At 48.1% G+C, this 17,638-nt stretch overlaps 1 protein-coding gene across 1 annotated transcript; it reads left to right on the top strand.

Annotated features, from left to right (window-relative positions):
- Positions 1–1,488: 1,488 nt before the first annotated feature.
- Positions 1,489–15,597, top strand: LOC133137713 (exopolyphosphatase PRUNE1-like). The gene is made up of 7 exons (XM_061256044.1): positions 1,489–1,512; positions 5,002–5,106; positions 6,481–6,686; positions 7,555–7,739; positions 8,348–8,512; positions 9,205–9,487; positions 14,982–15,597. Exons 1-7 carry the CDS (start codon positions 1,489–1,491, stop codon positions 15,595–15,597), a joined length of 1,584 nt encoding a protein of 527 aa, XP_061112028.1.
- Positions 15,598–17,638: the final 2,041 nt, after the last annotated feature.

Raw genomic sequence — 17,638 nt, 5'->3', positions numbered from 1 at the left:
CAGATTTCATTAAACAATTTTCTTTCTATTTTATCTGTCGGTTCAGTGCCTTTTTCAAAGTACTCAGCTTGCATTGCGTATTGAGAAGGCATACGATATGGTTTACAGCCTCGATACAACCTCCCCATTTCATCCTCGGCGCGATTCCATATTATCAGGAACACCGGGGAACCGATGGAATTGACATTGATAGCCTGAGCCACCCCCATTAATGCCTCTAAGCTGTCTTTACTACTGCCACCAAAATTCCCACTTCCTGCTAAGGTTGTGGCTACTATTCCCCCATCCCCAATTGTCTCTGAGGCTCGTATTAATCTCATATAGTAACTGTACAACAGGGCCTTCGATCTAGTAGGGTGTTGCCCATAAGGGGGCACATGACTCAAAATTGCAGTTATATTTGGACCCAATTGAGTGGGATGTACATCTGCTGCTTGGGAGACAACAAAGATAAGGACCAGGGCCTATTTGATCATTGGAATTTTGTACAGTTTTTAGTTTTTTTTTTTACTTTTCTTCCTAAAAATTGAGTGGTATATTGTAAGGCACATGGTTTAGGAAGTGATTGTAGGGTTATGAATGGATATAAGTTAATTACAGTATGAGGTAAGAAACAGTATTGGAACAAATTCAACCCTCCAACACAAAAGGTGTGTGTGTGACTTTTTAACAAATTAGGAAGGTTAAGGTACAGCGTTATTTACAATATTATTTACAATATATGGTATTTTTTCCACAGAAGATGTACAATTGATGGTTCTCATTCACCCATTCATACACACACTAACACACCAATGGCGATTGGCTGCCATGCAAGGCGCCGACCAGCTCGTCAGGAGCATTTGGGGGGTTAGGTCTCTTGCTCAGGGACACTTCGACACAGCCCGGGCAGGGGATCGAACCGGCAACCCTCCGACTGCCAGACGACTGCTCTTACTGCCTGAGCCATGTCGCCCCATGTTGAGTATAGAGCTGGTCTAACTGGTAAACCAGCTACCAGCTGTTTCAGAACCTAGCTTGAGCTGGTTTAATTGGTCAACCAGCTACCAGCTGTTTCAGAACCTAGCTTGAATGTTCCGTCCCTCTGTTGCACCTGGAGCCTCCAGACCAGGCTGGTTGGGTTCAGCTGTTTAAAATTGTGGACTGAACTCCTAAGCCCAGGGGCCTCATTTATAAACCTCTGCGGAAAATCCATACTATATATTGACGTACGTAGAAATGAGGAAATGTGTGTGCACTAAAAAAATATTCTGATTTATACAAACTTGCGTACACCTGCACAATTTCCTTTTATAAATCCCAAATCAACTTGGAATTGTCCGTACATGCATAAGCTGTCTACATTCCCAAGAACAGAACGATATTGGGCGTCTGCAGACTCTTATAGTCACAGCAGGGTGTGCAGACAATTGGCGATAGGATTCTAAACAACTCTTTCACTTCTGTTTTTCTGAAAATAGGTCAGCGACAAGCGACAAGTGTACCGACATGTCCGAAACAGGAGGGGATGAGGCAAGAAGGCACATCTCTCGAATTTAAATACAGTCAGGTCCATAAATATTGGGACATCGACTAAATTCTCCTCCTTTTGGCTCTATACACCACCACAATGGATTTGAAATGAAACGAACAAGATATGCTTTAACTGCAGACTTTCAGCTTTAATTTGAGGGTATTTACATCCAAATCAGGTGAACGGTGTAGGAATTACAACAGTTTCTATATGTGCCTCCCACTTTTTAAGGGACCAAAAGTAATAGGACAATTGGCTGCTCAGCTGTTCCATGGCCAGGTGTGTGTTATTCCCTCATTATCTCATTTACAAGGAGCAGAAAAAAGGTCTAGAGTTCATTTCAAGTGTGCAATTTGCATTTGGAATCTGTTGCTGTCAACTCTCAAAATGAGATCCAAACAAACCCATCAGAGAGATAGCAAAAACATTAGGTGTGGCCAAATCTGTTTGGAACATTCTTAAAAAGAAAGAAAGCACCGGTGAGCTCAGCAACACCAAAAGACCCGGAATACCACGGGCCACAGTTGGCCAGATCAAGAACACTCTCCAGGAGGTAGGTGTATGTGTGTCAAAGTCAACAATCAAGAGAAGACTTCACCAGAGTGAATACAGAGGGTTCATCACAAGATGTAAACCAGAGTTTGCCAAACAACATCTAAAAAAGCCTTTACAGTCCTGGAACAACATCCTATGGACAGATGAGACAAAGATCAACTTGTACCAGAATGATGGGAAGAGAACAGTATGGAGAAGGAAAGGAACTGCTCATGATCCAAAACATACCACCTCATCAGTGAAGCATAGTGGTGGTAGTGTCATGGCGTGGGCATGTATGGCTGCCAATGGAACTGGTTCCCTTGTATTTATTGATGATGTGACTGCTGACAAAAGCAGCAGGATGAATTCTGAAGTGTTTTGGGCAATATTATCTGCTCATATTCAGCCAAATGCTTCAGAACTCATTGGACGGCACTTCACAGTACAGATGGACAATGACCTGAAGCTTACTGCGAAAGCAACCACTGAGTTTTTTAAGGCAAAGAAATGGAATGTTATGCAATGGCCAAGTCAATCACCTGACCTGAATCCGATTGAACATGTATGTCACTTGCTGGAGACAAAACTGAAGGGAAAATGCCCCAAGAACAAGCAGGAACTGAAGACAGTTGCAGTAGAGGCCTGGCAGAGCATCACCAGGGATGAAACCCAGTGTCTGGTGATGTATATGCGTTCCAGACTTCAGGCTGTAATTGACTGCAAAGGATTTGTAACCAAGTATTAAAAAGTGAAAGTTTGATTTATGATTGTTAGTTTGTCCCATTACTTTTGGTCCCTTAAAAAGTGGGAGGCACATATAGAAACTGTTGTAATTCCTACACCGTTCACCTGATTTGGATGTAAATACCCTCAAATTAAAGCTGAAAGTCTGCAGTTAAAGCACATCTTGTTCGTTTCATTACAAATCCATTGTGGTGGTGTATAGAGCCAAAAAGATGAGAATTGTGTCGATGTCCCAATATTTATGGACCTGACTGTAGGTAATCTCTGACTTCTAACAGTCAAGCGAGGAAAAGCAACAACAAACTCCTTCAAACCACAACACTGTTTATCCTTCCCCCTTCTCGGTAAACGTGCTGACGTTGAAACACCATTGGCTGTGGCAATTAGAACCAATTTTCAACCAATGAGCTTCAACTGTTGTACAGTTATACACTGTTTTGGTACAGAGTGTCGGGCCGTCAACTGTATATTTTGAAACCCAAATTTAAGGACTATAAACACAGGCAGAGGGTGAGTCAACACGTCAGTGAGGCTTTTTCAATGATAGGAAGGGATTTACAATGGTCTTGCAACAATGTTTTAACACAAAAATCTTACCTATTGTACCTTTAACAATCTCCGTTTACAACTTGACTCTGACTCTCTGTGAGAGAGGAACAGGGCCTGACTCTGACTCTCTGTGAGCAATGTGTCTGATTCATGTTGCGTTTTTAATAAACAGTGTTTTTTTTATCCCGCTATCCGAACCACACTGTTATGGGTTCTGATCCCGCTATCTGATCCACACTGTTATGGGTTCTGATCCCGCTATCTGATCCACACTGTTATGGGTTCTGATCCCACTATCCGATCCACACTGTTATGGGTTCTGATCCCGCTATCCGATCCACACTGTTATGGGTTCTGATCCTGCTATCTGATCTACACTGTTATGGGTTCTGATCCCGCTATCTGATCCACACTGTTATGGGTTCTGATCCGGCTATCCGATCCACACTGTTATGGGTTCTGATCCTGCTATCCAATCTACACTCTGATGGGTTTGATCCCGCTATCCGATCTACACTGTCATGGGTTCTGATCCCTCTATCCGATCCACACTGTTATGGGTTCTGATCCTGCTATCTGATCCACACTGTTATGGGTTCTGAGAAACCCTCCACACATCCTGGTGCAAACTCTCGGACTCCGCTCAGATACTGTTATCTCAAACATCAATTGCAGGTTTAACTCAGTCTCTAAAGTAGGTTTCCCTCTAATGTCGGGTCTTACAAACTGGTGTTCTCTTAAATAATAAAAAAAAACAAAAAAAACATTTCTCATCTGTGGACTGTAAATATGCCGTCATTCCAATATCCACATGACCAAAACAAAAGTTTACTGTGGCCAATATGTGGTCACAATATGTGTGACTAAAAAGCAAACAGAACTGATTGAACCACAACTGAAACTGAGAGTAGCAGAGAAAGAGACAGGTTTCTGCGTTATGTTTCTGCTCTGTACATTTTATGTACAGCTGTGCTGGGTTGAGTTAGGCTGGGCTGGGTTAGGCTGAGCTGGGCTGAGCTAGGCTGAGTTAGGCTGGGTTAGGCTGAGCTGGGCTGAGTTGAGTTAGGCTGAGCTGGGCTGGGCTGGGCTGAGCTGGGCTGAGCTGAGTTGGGTTGAGCTGAGTTGGGCTGAGCTGAGTTGGGCTGGGTTGAGTTGGGTTGGGTTAGGCTGAGCTGAGTTGGGCCGGACTGAGCTGAGCTGGGCTGAGCTGGGCTGGGTGGGATGGAATGCAGTGGAGCTGAAGTTGAAGGCGACTCATTGTGACAGAGCCGCGCCCTGAGGTGCCGAGACTAAAGACAAAGCGACACGGAGCATTCTGTGACCTTGGCTTTCCTCTCTTCTCTCCTCTTCTCTCTATGGGTGGCCTGTAGCGTTGTGGTTAAGGTAAATGACTGGTACACGCAAGGTTGGTGGTTCTAATCCCGGTGTAGCCACAATAAGATCCGCACAGCCGCTGGGCCCTTGAGCAAGGCCCTTAACCCTGCATTGTCTCCTGCTTAGTCTAATAAATTGTACTTCGCTCTGGATAAGAGTGTCTGCCAAATGGCAATAATGTAATGTAATATTCTCCCCTGTCTGCCCATCTATCTCCTTTCCCCTCTCTTCCTCCCTCTCCCTCTCCCTCTCTCTCTCTCTCCCTTTCTCTCTCCCCTCCACAGCGCAGTGCAGAGGATCACTCTGGATTCCACGTCGTCCTTGGAAACGAGGCTTGTGATGTCGACTCCATGGTCTCCACTCTCTCCTTTGCTTACTTCCTGTTTAAGGTGGGTTTGGCTCCTTCCTCACTGCACAATGATTTAAAGATGGCTTCATGGCAAAGCAGGAACGTCCTATCTCATTATTTCCTCCAAATTTAGTTTTCATTAATAATTTAATACTGTTCTCCGTTTCACTTTGAATGTCGCACACTAATGCTTTTCACTTCCTGTCTTCTGTCTGCCTACAATTCCCAGAATGCATTGGGAAGCTCATTCTACTTGCTCTGCCTGTTTGCATGAGCGCTAGAGCTGCGATGGATATAATGTTAAAAGCCTTCTTGTCAAAGGGAAACTAACATGAGTAGAATAGATCCACATGACGGGGAGACGGAGCAGTGCATTCTGGGAATGTGAGGGTAAATAACATTAAGAAGATTAGGAAACCACAAGTGTTTTAAAATTAGAATTAGATGGTGGTCTTAGTGATTGAACTACCAGGGAGCAGCCAATATGGGTGACAAGGAGAGAAGCTTCAAATTTGTCGACAACAGTTTAAACTTCACAAAGCGCAAATCTCTGTTCAGCTGGAATAAGACTGCAAAGACCTACTCTTACTGCTGCTCACAAAATGACAGTTTTGTTTTCGTTGACGGGATCAGAAGAACAGGACGTTGACTTTGGGGAGAGGGAGAAGTTTGGGGCACTGTATCTGTGCCTTGTGTACCAAAAAAAAAAAAAAACTATTAAAAGGATTTTTTTCCCCCAGCTGAAACGCTTTCGTTGTTGTTGCTGTGAAATATTTCCGTCCCTGCGGAGAACCAACGCAGACCCGTTTTCCTAAAATTCACTCCGGAATTATGAGGAGAGATCCCCTTCCAGCCTATCGCCATGGATACGTGCCCATTAAGTCCACTAATCACAGCGCATTACATTCTGGCCTCGTTAAGTATTCATGAGACCCCGGATAACTTGAGATCCCGCTGGGGAGAGCGACACAGTAAAACGCCCTTGGAAAGAGAAACCAAACTGGGTCGAACCCGTGTCTGCAGAAGCCAGGTTCAACGGGTTCTGCTGCACCTTAACTAAGGGCCAGACTTACTCAGACTTTTAGCACGCGCACAACTAATGGCACAACCATTGATTGGTGCGAACAAATGCCATGACCAATGGTCGTGTTATTGGTTTTGCGTGTGCTAAAAGGTTTCGCACGTGTTAAAATCCTTTTGGGGCAACCTATGACCTACTGCTTGATTGGCACACTGTGCAGCTGTTGGGCCCTTGAGCAGGGCCCTTACCCCCGCATTGCTCCAGGAGGGATTGGCCCCTGCTCCGTCTAACCGACTGTTTGTCGCTTTGGATGAAAAGCGTGGGCTAAATAACGGTAATGTGATTGGGCTGAACCGCGTCTGTAGAATGTCTAACCTCCGGCCCTCGCTCCAGACGTCCGGCTCGGCCGGGAGGACTCCGGTGCCCGTGCTGAACATCCCGCGGGCGGACTTCCCGCTGCGGACGGACAGCGTGTTCCTGCTCCGGGAGAGCGGGCTGGCGCAGCAGGACCTGGTGTTCCGGGACGAGGTGGACCTCCCGCGGCTGCACCGCGCCGGGCGGCTGGCCCTCACCCTGGTGGACCACAACGTGCTGCCCAGGTCAAAGGTCACGCCCGTGATGTCACGCCCCAGTCTTCACCTTATGCCTCCAGTTAATGGACGCTGTCATTAATAAGCATCATCATGATTTTCTTGGAACGTTTCAAGTCTGTGTTCTAGAACGCCGGCACCGGTAGTGATTGTGACATCAGTGCTAGAATGCTCAGTTGAGATCGCTCTAGTCACATATTTGAGATCCTACACGTCGCGAGAAGGAGGTTCTGGGTTTCAGTCCCGGTGTCGGTCTGCGATCGCCTGAAGGATCTGCTCAGGGTCCTTGCGGATCTCTGTTGCCTAGTGACGTACCGTGACTTGTCTCACTTTTGATTGCTATAGGCTGGTAATCAAGCACTGAAAGTACAACCGCAGTGTAGAGTGCAGCCCATGCTAAAAAATGGCAAAATAGGAGCGGCAGTAGCCATTTTAGTTGCCTATACATAGTGGGTGCATTGCTTAGACCTTTCCCGAGACGAGCAAGCCGACAAAATGGTATTTTCGCAGACCTGCTTTTCTTTTGGGCAGCGGTAGGAAAGCTGGGTTCGGAAAGTGTGCTTTTAGAAGTGACACGTCGCAATACGTCACCACGCTGCGGAGGTGTGCAAGGACCCCGAGCAGATCACTGAGGCGAGCCCCAGTCCTCTCTGTGTGGAGTTTGGATGTTTGCACGGGTTTCCTCCACTAATCCAGAGATGTGTAGCCAAAGGTCTACAAATGGAAACAAACCTCCCTTGGCTAACAGCCGCATTTACAGAAATGCTATGACGGTGCAGTGACCTTGTCAAATGAACTAATTAATGACATTGAAATATAGAGATCAGAATCGGGCCAGATAATGTGCCCCCCTGCTAATGTTTCTCTCCCCCTGCAGTACTGACAGTGACCTGGAGGGGGCAGTAGTGGAGGTGATTGACCACCACCTCCAGGAGAGGGTGCCCTCCCCCTCTTGCCCCGTAACCATAGAGACCGTGGGCTCCTGTGCCACCCTGGTCGCCGAACGCATCGTGCAGAAGGCTCCGGAAATTGTGGACGGACAGGTGGCCCTGCTTCTCTACGGTAACCACGGCGACGTGTTTCGGGGCTGCTTTGGCTCGTGCGTTTCGGGAAATATTTCTTCGTCTCGAAATAACACTCCTGTCCCAGGGGCGTGGAGGAAACGGAAACTGAAGGAGAACACTTTGCTGGGTCTCCAAACACCGTGCGATGCCGGAAACCTGTTTGCAGGTTTGCGTTGCATTGTGGGAAAGAGTTGCTTCAACTATGCTAATTTCGGGACTGTTTAGCTGGCAGAGCAGTTGTCGGTTAGGTTTATCAATAAAAGACTAGTAGCCTGCTCATTGTTCCCTGACTGGTATGAAAATGAACTACGACACCTTTACCGATGATCTGGTGACTTTTACAAACAATCAACATCGGCTGGATGGCTACTGAAGAGATTCAACTATGTTCTCTACTATAATATATCCACAAACTTTGACTTCAAATTCCCTAACTATTATGTTACGCTGCCTTTGGCTAACAGCCGCTCACAGGTTTGTGTGTGTGTGACTGCAGGCTCACAGGTGTGTGTGTGTGTGTCTGTGTGTGTGTGTGTCTGTGTGTGTGTGACTGCAGGCTCACAGGTGTGTGTGTGTGTGTGTGTGTGTGTGTGTGTGTGATTACAGGCTCCATAATCCTGGACTGTGTGAACATGGCGGGGAAGGTGACGCCCAAGGATAGCCAGTTCGCCCGCCTGCTGGAGTCCCTCTGCCCCGCCCTGCCGCCCCGCACCCCCCTCTTCCAGGCCCTGCACAGCGCCAAGCTCGACATCTCCGGTACCAGCTCAACCTGTGTGTGTGTGTGTGTGTGTGTGTGTCTGTGTGTGTCTGTCTGAAAAGAAAGATGTATTTTTTTCCATGGACAGTGGGTACTAAGCCTATCCAGACTTTTTAACTCGAACCTGAACACTGGAGGCCTGAGACTGGAGGCCTGAGACTGGAGGGTGAGCAGCTTGGGAGGAAGGTGGAACAGGTCCGTGCCCCCTAACCTTAATTGTTCCAGTAATTAGCTGATCAAAGGACGTGACCCGCAAACCGATTACACTTCAATAAGAGCAGGCCGTGTCCAGGGGTGTAGATGAGGTCAGGCGGAGCTCAGATCTGTGCGTTAGAAGTGCCTCTCACCCCCCCCCCCCCTCCTCCACACAGCCTGCTCACCCCCCCTCCCTCCTCCACACAGCCTGCTCACCCCCCCTCCTCCACACAGCCTGCTCACCCCCCCCCTCCTCCACACAGCCTGCTCACCCCCCCCCCCTCCTCCACACAGCCTGCTCACCCCCCCTCCCTCCTCCACACAGCCTGCTCACTCCCCCTCCTCCACACAGCCTGCTCACCCCCCCCCCTCCACACAGCCTGCTCACCCCCCCCCCCTCCTCCACACAGCCTGCTCACCCCCCCTCCCTCCTCCACACAGCCTGCTCACCCCCCCTCCCTCCAGATCTGTGCGTTAGATGTGCCTCTCACCCCCCCCCTCCTCCACACAGCCTGCATCAGGGGCTGTCTCTCCGGGCAGTGCGTACATCAGACGGAAGTCTACGTCTCCGCCGAATTCGTAAAGGCCATAAATCCAAACGGGCTGACTGTGGAGTGTCAGATAAGTGCGCTAACGAGAAGCTCGGGAATCGGAGAGGTTGGAGAGTTTGCGTCCCTGACAGAGTTCACGGCCGGAAGGCCGGCCTCCACCCTCACTGTACCGCGGAGAGTGACCGCCACGGGTCACGTCCCGACTGATCATTTTTGTGACCTGAAGACGGCCTTCCTCCTCTGGTGCAAAAGCTGCGGTGCCTGGGCCACGTGCATGGCCTCTCTCTCTCGCTGTTTACGCAACGTGGAACGCCAGACCGTCACGTGGAACGCCAGACCGTAGCCGGGTGGCTAAGGTGCAGAACTGGGACCCGGACGTTTTGTGCTTCAAGCCCCGGTGTGGCCACGATAAGATCCACACAGCCGTTGGGTCCTTGAGCAAGGCCCTTAACCCTGCATTGCTCCAGGGGAGGATTGTCCCCTGCTTAGTCTAATCAACGGTCAGTCCCTTTGGATAGAAGCGTCAGCTAAATATGAAATCACAAGAGAGAATTTTTATATTTTAAAAGTTTAATATTTTATTTTAATAATGATCATTTGTTTATTCGCTTGCATCCCGGCTGTTCATTGGCTTGCACATCACAATTACAGTGGCACATCATTGGATGCTGATATTAACTGACCAGCTCTGAGAAAATAAGGAGAGATAAAATAATCCCATCAGATCCCCAAATAGAATTGCGTTTTAATACCCTGCAGAAGCTTAGCAAAGCTGAAATTCTAGTCATGTAAGACGATACGCTAAGCTGAACGTGCAGGCCAGGTCCCCCGGTCTATTTCCGTCCAGTGTCTTAATGTGTTTCTTTCGTTATTTTCTTTCTGTGTGTCCCACTATTTGACCAGATGGTTAAACTCAATATAAACACAATATACAGGTCTTTAGGTGGCAGTTTCTGTTATTGGTTCGACAGTTGGGATTATAAAATAATTTTATTTTTAAGCAAAGCGCTTCCTGCTTTGGCTGCACAATCAGAGACGGTGTGGCACATTCCTCAGCTCTGATTGGTTCAGAAGGTATTATAGTCTTCACCGCAAGGCCTGCGGAACTTCGATTGACGTGTCACCACTGCGTTGAGCCGCATTCTTGTCTCATGTGGTTACTGGTAGTCAGGACACACCTGAGGAATTAATGTGTGACTTTTCCGCCGTGTGGATTTCGGCCCCGGAATGTTCTCTTGTCTTCCAGCGTATTCACACGTTGCCAGGTCTGAAAGCGCGGTGATGTGACTACCATGCGAAATTACCACCTACCACCACAGTCATCTGTAGCTCAACATAATTACCTGACAAACAAGCTCAGCAGATAAACATTGCATTATACCAACAGCGATAAACAAATCACTAAACCAACCAACCAGTCAATCAATGAATCAACCACCCAATCCGAGAAATAAATAAATCAACCAATCAGTCGTACGATTGATCAATTTAATTTTGAGTGGCGCCAATATAATTGTTCTAAGCAGGACACATCATATTGATATTGAGACCACGATAATTGTCACAAAGAACTCATATATAGTGAGCCAAATGTGGCAAACCTCTTTCTGGGCATACATACCAGCACTAGCAGACAGTTAAATACACAAACCGAACATGAGTATTGATCTTTAGTGTGTTTTTTTAATGAGACTTAAAATATGTTTTCTCTCAAGCAGAGGCAAATCTTGAAATCCAGTTGGCAAATTGGAAATCTATTTGTCTTATCTGGCAAAAGAGTAATTCGACAATAAGGTTCCTTGAATTGGCATAAACTTATGCAGTTGTTACATTGACTAACTAAGAAGTTAATCTGTACAGCCCTGTTAGGGTATCTGTCCATCACAAATTCATGTCGCCAACTGCATCAGTTCAATTCACGACGACTTATTTTTGGGTTTTTGCAGCGTGGCTCAGACTGAAATGAAGAAGGAAGTGGTTTAGTCAGACTGATAAGTGCAAAGCAGCGAGTCTCTGCATGGAGTCTGTAACTGTGCCGTGGAGTTATTGTTTGTATTTGCTTTGCATCCTGCAGAGTAAATGTGCACTTTCGGGCCCCTGAAATTGAATATAGAACGAAACTAGCTGGATGTGTACCCCTTCCCCCGCCCCCTCCCATCCCAGAACAGGAACATCCCTGGTACTGTGACTGTGGGTTCTGTAATTGTCTATATGTGGGTCAGGTTATATAACTGCTGAGTCAGGAAGTGGAGCAGGGGGAAGTGGAGAAGGGGAAAGAGTGCCGTTGTCACAGACGGCCGGGTGGACAGAGGAAGTGAGAGAGTACGGAAGCCGCGGGTGACTCTGCAAAGCCAGCACCTACAACCCATAGTCCACTTTCTGCCCCTTGCATTCTCGGGTAGCACAGACCTTTGAGTTCACTTGGAAGTATGTGCCTATAAGTACTTGAGTGAGATGGTAAGTGGTTGGCATTTATATAGCGCCTTTACAAGTGCTGTACAATTGATGCTTTCCATTCACTCATTCACACACACACTCACACACCAATGGCAATTGGCTGCCATTCAAGGCACCAACCAGCTCGTCAGGAGCATTCGGGGGTTAGGTGTCTTGCTCAGGGACACTTTGACACAGCCCAGGCGGGGGATCAAACCGGCAACCCCCCATCGGCCAGACGACTCGTTGGTTCAAATAATTGTGAAATACTATAGGAACATTTGTTTAGATCACTCACACATAAGATACCTATAGCTTCACTTTTTAGTTGTTTTTACAATACTTAAATATTGCAGTTAGAAATACATTACATACAACAAAGTGCAAAGTGCATACCCATAACCAGGGATAAGTGCGCTGAAAGACCCTAGAGGGAAGTACAGTTTCAACTGCTACCTGCACAACAAAGATAAGGACCAGGGCCATTGGAAAAATAATAATAAATATGAACAAGGAAACAAACAATACGGTTTTAAATTGCTTGACTTTCAAATGTGTAAATGCTTTTTAGATGCTGTTAACACAAAATGTATGTCCAATTTTACAAAGATAAACAAGAACACACTGTCATTGATTCAAAGCACCACTCTTGTGTAGCACCTCTGGTATTTCACCTGCGGTCATACATGAGTGCTAATGGCTCCCCCTTGTGGAGAATCAGCCTGCTAAATGTGGGTGAGTTAGTGAGAGTGTACGTGTGTGAGATTCCCCAGTAGTGTGTGTGTGTGTGTGTGTGTGTGTGTGTGAGTCCCCAGTAGTGTGTGTGTGTGTGTGTGTGAGAGAGTCCCCAGTAGTGTGTGTGTGTGTGTGTGAGAGAGTCCCCAGTAGTGTGTGTGTGTGTGTGTGTGTGAGAGAGAGAGAGAGTCCCCAGTAGTGTGTGTGTGTGTGTGTGTGGGTGAGAGAGAGAGTCCCCAGTAGTGTGTGAGTGTGTGTGTGTGTGTGTGTGACCCTGTGTGAGTGACCCTGTGTGTGTGTCCCTGTGTGTGTGACCCTGTGTGTGTGACCCTGTGTGTGTGACCCTGTGTGTGTGTGTGTGTGTGTGTGTGACCCTGTGTGTGTGACCCTGTGTGTGTGTGTGTGTGTGTGTGTGACCCTGTGTGTGTGACCCTGTGTGTGTGTGTGTGTGTGTGTGTGACCCTGTGTGTGTGACCCTGTGTGTGTGACCCTGTGAGTGTGTATGTGTGTGTGTGTGACCCTGTGTGTGTGACCCTGTGTGTGTGACCCTGTGAGTGTGTATGTGTGTGTGTGTGTTACCCTGTGTGTGTGACCCTCTGTGTGTGTGTGTGTGAGACCCTGTGTGTGTGAGTGTGTGTGTGTGACCCTGTGTGTGTGACCCTGTGTGTGTGTGTGTGTGTGAGTGTGTGTGTGTGTGTGTGTGCTTGGAATCCTCACACCCCGGGGCCTGAGCGGCTGGTGTGTGACCCTGTGTGTGTGACCCTGTGTGTGTGTGTGTGTGTGTGTGTGTGACCCTGTGTGTGTGTGACCCTGTGTGTGTGACCCTGTGTGTGTGTGTGTGTGTGACCCTGTGTGTGTGACCCTGTGTGTGTGTGTGTGTGTGACCCTGTGTGTGTGACCCTGTGAGTGTGTATGTGTGTGTGTGTGACCCTGTGTGTGTGACCCTGTGTGTGTGTGACCCTGTGTGTGTGACCCTGTGTGTGTGTGGCCCTGTGTGTGTGACCCTGTGTGTGTGACCCTGTGTGTGTGACCCTGTGTGTGTGTGTGTGTGACCCTGTGTGTGTGACCCTGTGTGTGTGACCCTGTGTGTGTGTCCCTGTGTGTGTGACCCTGTGTGTGTGACCCTGTGTGTGTGTGTGTGTGTGTGTGTGACCCTGTGTGTGTGACCCTGTGTGTGTGTGTGTGTGTGACCCTGTGTGTGTGACCCTGTGAGTGTGTATGTGTGTGTGTGTGACCCTGTGTGTGTGTGACCCTGTGTGTGTGACCCTGTGTGTGTGTGGCCCTGTGTGTGTGACCCTGTGTGTGTGACCCTGTGTGTGTGTCCCTGTGTGTGTGACCCTGTGTGTGTGACCCTGTGTGTGTGTGTGTGTGTGACCCTGTGTGTGTGACCCTGTGTGTGTGTGTGTGTGTGTGTGTGACCCTGTGTGTGTGACCCTGTGTGTGTGTGTGTGTGTGTGAGTGTGTGTGACCCTGTGTGTGTGTGTGTGTGTGTGACCCTGTGTGTGTGTGTGAGAGTGACCCTGTGTGTGTGTGTGTGTGTGTGACCCTGTGTGTGTGTGTGAGTGTGTGTGTGTGAGTGTGTGTGTGTGTGTGTGAGTGTGTGTGTGTGTGTGTGTGACCCTGTGTGTGTGACCCTGTGTGTGTGTGTGTGTGTGTGTGTGTGACCCTGTGTGTGTGACCCTGTGTGTGTGACCCTGTGAGTGTGTATGTGTGTGTGTGACCCTGTGTGTGTGACCCTGTGTGTGTGACCCTGTGTGTGTGTGTGTGTGTGTGTGTGTGTGTGACCCTGTGTGTGTGACCCTGTGTGTGTGAGTGTGTGTGTGTGAGTGTGTGTGTGTGTGTGTGTGTGACCCTATGTGTGTGTGTGTGTGTGTGTGTGACCCTGTGTGTGTGTGTGTGACCCTGTGTGTGTGTGTGTGTGACCCTGTGTGTGTGTGTGTGTGTGACCCTGTGTGTGTGTGACCCTGTGTGTGTGTGTGTGTGACCCTGTGTGTGTGTGACCCTGTGTGTGTGTGTGTGTGTGTGTGTGTGTGTGTGTGTGTGACCCTGTGTGTGTGTGTGTGTGTGTGACCCTGTGTGTGTGTGTGTGTGTGAGTGTGTGTGTGTGTGTGTGTGTGACCCTGTGTGTGTGTGTGTGTGTGTGACCCTGTGTGTGTGTGTGTGTGTGAGTGTGTGTGTGTGTGTGTGTGTGTGTGTGACCCTGTGTGTGTGTGTGTGTGTGACCCTGTGTGTGTGTGTGTGTGTGACCCTGTGTGTGTGTGACCCTGTGTGTGTGTGTGTGTGTGTGTGTGACCCTGTGTGTGTGTGACCCTGTGTGTGTGTGTGTGTGTGTGTGTGTGTGTGTGAGTGTATGTGTGTGTGACCCTGTGTGTGTGTGTGTGTGTGTGTGTGAGTGTGTGTGTGTGACCCTGTGTGTGTGTGACCCTGTGTGTGTGTGTGTGTGTGTGTGTGACCCTGTGTGTGTGTGACCCTGTGTGTGTGTGTGTGTGTGTGTGTGTGTGTGTGAGTGTATGTGTGTGTGACCCTGTGTGTGTGTGTGACCCTGTGTGTGTGTGTGTGTGTGTGTGACCCTGTGTGTGTGGCTGCAGGTGAGTCGGGCCCTGGAGCAGGCCCAGACTCCCAGCCTCAGCCTGGCGCCCGTGAGCAGCCCGTACGCAGACGTGCGGGCCTACCTGCAGCGGAACACGCTCGCCTCGCGCAAGAAGCTCCTCCCCCTCCTCAAGGACTTCCTGCGGGACCGTGAGCTCCGGGAGGCCCGGAGGGGAGGGGCCGGGGACGGCGAGGACCTGCAGGAGGAGGAGGAGGAGGAGGAGGAGTGTGGGGGCTTGGTCCCGCCCACGCCCATGCACAGCCTGGTGGAGGGCTGCCCATTGGACAACGGTGTGCCGCGCATCAGCGCCCAGGCCCTGCTGGAGAAGTTCAACAAGATGGCCGCCTCCGCCGAGGGGGAGGGGGGGAGGAGACCCCGGGGGCACTCTGATCCCGCCCCCAATACCGTGCAATACCACGCCCTCTTTTATAACCGCTCAAACTCCGCCCCCTCTGAACCACCCAATGGGAGAGCTCTGATTGCAACCCCTCCCCCTGTTGACCCCTCCCCCTTTTTATTGAATGCCCTCCAGCAGCCCATAAATCGGCCAATCGGTGGCCTCGGATCTACCGCTCGCCCTCCTCTTGTATGACCCACCCCTCCCTCCAACAAAAGCCCCCCCAATTACTGTCTGAATTTCTTAGCAGCTACTGTGAAGCGTATTATCTGTGCCAGGGTGTCCCTGGGAGTGGAGCAGCCCGGGAAGGACACACAATCTTGAGGAAACTGCTGAGCCGCAATGGTGTCATGAGGACAGCCATTTTGGCTCTGTCGAAGGACAGGGAACACCCATGTAACTGCTTGGTTAACAACCAGCTGCCAGTGATCTCTCATGTTCCTATGCACCGTGTGGCAAAAACCTGAGCCTCAGTCAAGTTTCTTTGTGTCTTTTAAACATTTCTTTCTCTCCTCAGCTCTGAGTTAAGCGGGGGCTTTAGCGGTCTCTGTTGATGCTCGTCGATTTGGGGAGAGGGGGAGGAAGTAGTGTATATCAGTCCTCTATCGCATCAGGCCTTTCAGTGTGTTTATCGGGTCATGAGGAAGGGACAAGACATTGAATACTTCAGGTACAATGAACGTGTTGCTGGTGGCAGAGTTTAAAGTATCAGGTGTGCTGAAATCAGAGCTGTATCATGCTCCATACTTCTCCTGGTAAGTGTTCAGGTTTACTCAAACTTCAGTTAATCAGCATGAACTCATAGGCCTCATAGGAGCTCATAGGCCATCCCCTTCAGTGTTCTGACTAATCAAACGGCTGCACGTGATTGGTTGCCGACTGCAGCTTCGCCCTGGATTTAAATAATAAGTAATGGATAATAAAATACACGTGCACACGAAAAACACCTTTGGTCACCGTGGTAAGTGTTCTGGTGCTCAGGTAAAATGAGACTGGACTGGAATCTGGCAGCTTTGTGTACTTTGGTGAAACGGTGAACTCCGCTGATTCAGTGCCAATCTTTCGCCTAAGTGCTAATCACCTCATCGCGTATACTATCTTTTTTTTTCTTTTTTTCTCGCTGTTGTGTTTTGGCTGACAGCCTTGCCCAGGGAGATGTGTGGCTTATATAAATTTGCTTAGCATTTGTTTTTATAAATTGTCCATTAGTTTATGATGTTATACTCCAGAGACCCGGCGGAAAAACATAAAAAATAAATCTTTTTTTTTTTTCCTCAAAAATGATAAGTCTGTGTTCTTGAACTTCCCTCTGTCCTGACGGAGGGGATTCAATCGCCATGGTAACAGCCACTGTTGTGTTTCTGGCTGAAAGGAGTTTTAAATGCGTTCTTTTCATTCCTGTGTAATCTCACTGTTTCGTGTTTTTGTTTTTTTGCTGCAGTTACTGCTGTTGATACTGTCATGTTTTTGTATGTTCGCATATTGCATGTGCGAATCGTGGCATAAGTGTTCATGAGAAGATTTTCTTTTTTGTATTGCTCATCTCGGGTTGGGTACTAGTCGGCATCACTGCGGTTTATTTAAATTATATGTCTCACCACACTTCCCACATCATTATATCATCGTCCCGTCTGTGAAAGAACTTGTGTCATTAACTGTAAACGTATAGAAGTATCATTATCTTAAACGCAAGATTGCATACATCGCTGAGGTTGAATCAACACAATTTAATATCTGGACAGATTCATGAAGTTAATTCAGATTTTCAAAAAGAAGAAAAAGATGAAGTGTTTGGCAAACAATTACATTTCATATTTTTTTTTGACTAGGCTACGTACAGTGTCGGTTTTGAATTGATTCCATTTCTGGAATCAAACCGAATCAATTTCCTTTACTTTTGATCTCCGGACCTGTGGACTCCACTAAGTTAACACCCCTGTTATCATCTTGTGAACAAAATAAATATTTAATTGAGGGGGGGAATACGCTGCACCCCAGAACAGGTTATCTTAACAGAAAGCAGAAAGTCCTCACACAAAAGTGAATTCAACATATATGTTCCCTCTAACCGCTAACATAGCCTACATTTTAGTTTCATTGCTGTTCCAGAATGAAACTAAAATGGAAATAGTTCACGCAATCTGTCTCTGGATTTGTCTCACAAGAATTTCCACGTTATGCTTACATTGTATCAGCTCTCTTGTGTAAATAACTGATCTGTTTGATAATCCTGAAT

This window comes from Conger conger, chromosome 9 (assembly GCF_963514075.1).
Source record: "Conger conger chromosome 9, fConCon1.1, whole genome shotgun sequence".
Lineage (NCBI taxonomy): Eukaryota > Metazoa > Chordata > Actinopteri > Anguilliformes > Congridae > Conger > Conger conger.
The sequence above is the reverse complement of the archived record's forward strand: the minus strand, read 5'-3'. Positions and strand labels throughout refer to the sequence as shown.

Excerpts from the sequence above, each read along its gene's own strand:
- LOC133137713 (XM_061256044.1), top strand. The coding sequence starts at position 1,489 with ATGTCCGAAACAGGAGGGGATGAG. Across the intron at positions 5,107-6,480 it reads TTGCTTACTTCCTGTTTAAG|ACGTCCGGCTCGGCCGGGAG; the intron begins GTGGGTTTGGCT and ends CCCTCGCTCCAG. Across the intron at positions 8,513-9,204 it reads CTCCGGTACCAGCTCAACCT|CCTGCATCAGGGGCTGTCTC; the intron begins GTGTGTGTGTGT and ends TCCTCCACACAG.